Raw genomic sequence first — 1,681 nt, 5'->3', positions numbered from 1 at the left:
AGCGAGTAAGACAGAAATAGACAGAGAAAGATCGAGGTAGTTAGAGTGAGAATGAAGGTGTGAAAACCTCTCTCGACCATTATCACCCATTCACTCTTTTTCCTCCTTTACATTCTCTCTCTCAGTGCCTCTTTCCCTCCATCATGTCACCCAGTTCACTCTCCTCTCTCTCTTCATCCAATCTCCATTCTCTCCCATCTCACAATTTCTCCCCTCCCCATCACCAGGGCGTGGGTCCGGCGCGGAGACAACATCAACGTGGACAAGATTTTTGAGCGGATCGAAGACATGACCGGACTCACCACCGAGACGGCAGAGGATCTCCACGTCCTGAACTACGGTATCGGGGGTCATTACGACGCCCACGTGGATTTCTTCGATTTGCAGAGCGTGGGTTGAAGATGTGGATTGAGGGGTCAGGGAGTCAAATCGGGGTTGTGTGTTGCATGAGTCAAATGGGGAAGGAGTCAAATCGGGGTTGTGTGTTGCAAGAGTCAAATGGGGAAGGAGTAAAGTGGAGGTTGTAAAATCATCATGAAATCTGTTATACAAGTCAAAGAGATCATGAAATTCATTAAACATTATTAGAATCATGGAATAGAAATCTCAATCTTTAGAAAAAAAGAATTCAAAAAGTCGCGGACAGTACAATTAGCAGGGGGCGGGGATGTACATTTCAATCGAACCTTTGTTTTTGAATATCTACATCTGTCTTATTCTTTTCCAGAAATCCTTGGACAAAGATCCACATAAAGGAGACAGACTTGCCACTATGCTTTTCTACGTAAGTTTTATTCTGTATTATTTTATTTCTTAACAGTAAGCTGAAATAACTCCGCAACTTTGAAACTCGAGGAAAATTTGTATACTAAAAGTAATGACTTGAGCACAAGACAACAAAAATCTTTTTCGAAGTTTTCCTCGAGTTTTCCTTTTGCAACAGAAAATAAAAGTACAGAACATGAAAAAGAGTATAAAAGTAATCATATGGGATCACCAAAGCTAGTTATATGTAAACTCGCCTCTTCTAACGATTTTAATAAATCACACATTTTGTTTTAGTAATCAAATAATTTCTGGGTAATTTAGTCTTAACTGGAATGCCACCAAAAGCTCCAACATACTAGTGCAGTGCATTCCAAATAAGGCTATGCGAAAGTACCAAAAAAGTCCATAATTCTGAGTATGCAAAACATAGCCGATGGAGTATCCTGAACGAATTTATACAATATACAGTGAATTTTCTTTAAAAAATCGGCATGACAGGCCTGGATACACATTCACCAGGCCTAAACCTTAACCATAATCCGCAATTCCGGACAAGGGAAAGCCATCATTTCTCATACCCCTCAGGCATCCCTCTACATTGTCTACAATCTTTACGATAAAACCCCCACTTATCTACCATTGCAATACCGACACTTTATTGATCAAGAGATCAATAAAGTATCAACAAACAAATGAAATCCTACCCTTAGCTGAACGACGTGGAGGCGGGCGGGTCGACGGTCTTCCCTACGTTGGGCGTCGAGGTTCCTGCCCGTAAAGGATCAGCACTATTCTGGTTCAATATCAAACGGAACGGAGAGGGAGACTACCGCACCGTACACGCCTCCTGCCCGGTACTCTTGGGAGAAAAGTGGAGTAAGTTGTTTGTGTTATTTATTGATTTTTCTTTTTT

At 41.3% G+C, this 1,681-nt stretch overlaps 1 protein-coding gene across 1 annotated transcript in view; it reads left to right on the top strand.

The window, feature by feature from the left end:
• The window catches only part of LOC119585667 (prolyl 4-hydroxylase subunit alpha-2-like), a 19,448-nt gene that overhangs the window by 16,573 nt on the left and 1,194 nt on the right, over nucleotides 1–1,681 (top strand). The window contains exons 7-9 of the mRNA XM_037934342.1: nucleotides 228–390; nucleotides 728–784; nucleotides 1,479–1,644. Of these exons, the coding sequence (XP_037790270.1) occupies nucleotides 228–390; nucleotides 728–784; nucleotides 1,479–1,644 (386 nt within the window). The remainder of the gene's footprint in view (nucleotides 1–227; nucleotides 391–727; nucleotides 785–1,478; nucleotides 1,645–1,681) is intronic.

Source organism: Penaeus monodon, chromosome 20 (assembly GCF_015228065.2).
Source record: "Penaeus monodon isolate SGIC_2016 chromosome 20, NSTDA_Pmon_1, whole genome shotgun sequence".
In the NCBI taxonomy this organism is placed as follows: Eukaryota; Metazoa; Arthropoda; class Malacostraca; order Decapoda; family Penaeidae; genus Penaeus; species Penaeus monodon.
The sequence above is the reverse complement of the archived record's forward strand: the minus strand, read 5'-3'. Positions and strand labels throughout refer to the sequence as shown.